This window comes from Phalaenopsis equestris, unplaced genomic scaffold (genome assembly GCF_001263595.1).
Source record: "Phalaenopsis equestris unplaced genomic scaffold, ASM126359v1 Scaffold191916, whole genome shotgun sequence".
NCBI classification, from domain to species: Eukaryota; Viridiplantae; Streptophyta; class Magnoliopsida; order Asparagales; family Orchidaceae; genus Phalaenopsis; species Phalaenopsis equestris.
In genome coordinates this window covers 1-924 of record NW_018211865.1, presented here as the reverse complement: position 1 = coordinate 924, position 924 = coordinate 1, and the positions used below count along the sequence as shown (strand labels likewise).

Genomic DNA, 924 nt, shown 5'->3' with positions numbered 1-924 from the left:
AAAAAAAAAAGGATACAATATAAGATGATTGCCGAATTCCTCATCAATGAATGCTCCTGCTAGCCAGCTATCTATAGCTGCCACAAATTCTAGGATTTATTTCCTTTTCCACATAATTTCCCAAATTCAGCAGTATAGAGTATCGTACACTCAACAGCCACCACCAGACCATTCAATTAAATCAAATAAAATAAAAATCCGTAATTTTCTTGCACCTGCTCAGCGATCCCCGGCGGCCGTGAGAAGTGCGAGGAGGAGATCAGTAAAGGCGGTGAGGATATACTTATGCGCCTGCTTCCGATTGACCGAGAGATAGCATAGAAGTAGCTCGTACAACACGGCGAGATCGATATGAGTCCCGACGCCGAGCGCCGCCACCATCTCCTCCATAGATCGCCGGAAATCCAAGTAGGGTTCCGGCGAGTACGTCGGAATCGCGACGGCGGATCCACGGATCCCGATTGAGACCGCAGCGGATTCGACGATTGAGTTGGATCGACCTGGAAACGCGGGAATCAGGCGGCGGGAGGATATGGCGGAAGAAATCGGATCGGGGTGGGCTAGGGTTAGGGTTAGGGTTTGGGAGGGGGATTGTGGGGGTTCGGATGGATTGGGGATGGGGTTGTAGAGGGAGTTGAGGTTGTTGGAGAAGGAGGTGGAGGTGTTGGGGAGTGGGGGAGGAATGGGGTATGGTCGTCTCTGTCGGGAGAAGCAGCCAAGCATGTTTGCTATTGGTTTAGGGTGTTGATCGGGAGGGAGAAGATGGTGGGAAGAGTTTTAGAGTTGGATTTATAGAGTTGAAGAAGAAGATGATCTGCACTCATTCATTAGGCAGCGGAGTTGGATGTTGATTACTTCATCGAGTTTTAGAAATTGTTGTGGGTTTTGTAAATAAACTAAAATTTTTAAAGGTTTACATACAAA

General features: G+C 48.1%; 1 protein-coding gene across 1 annotated transcript; it reads right to left on the bottom strand.

Moving 5' to 3' along the window:
* Positions 1-18: 18 nt before the first annotated feature.
* Positions 19-881, bottom strand: LOC110034653 (transcription repressor OFP12-like). The gene has a single exon (XM_020738903.1). The coding sequence runs from the start codon at positions 721-723 to the stop codon at positions 220-222; it is 504 nt and encodes a 167-aa protein (XP_020594562.1). The 5' UTR covers positions 724-881; the 3' UTR covers positions 19-219.
* Between the last annotated feature and the right edge of the window lie 43 nt (positions 882-924).

Bases quoted from the DNA above. Each gene is read 5' to 3' on its own strand.
- LOC110034653 (XM_020738903.1), bottom strand. From the start codon at position 723: ATGCTTGGCTGCTTCTCCCGACAGAGACGACCATACCCCATTCCTCCC.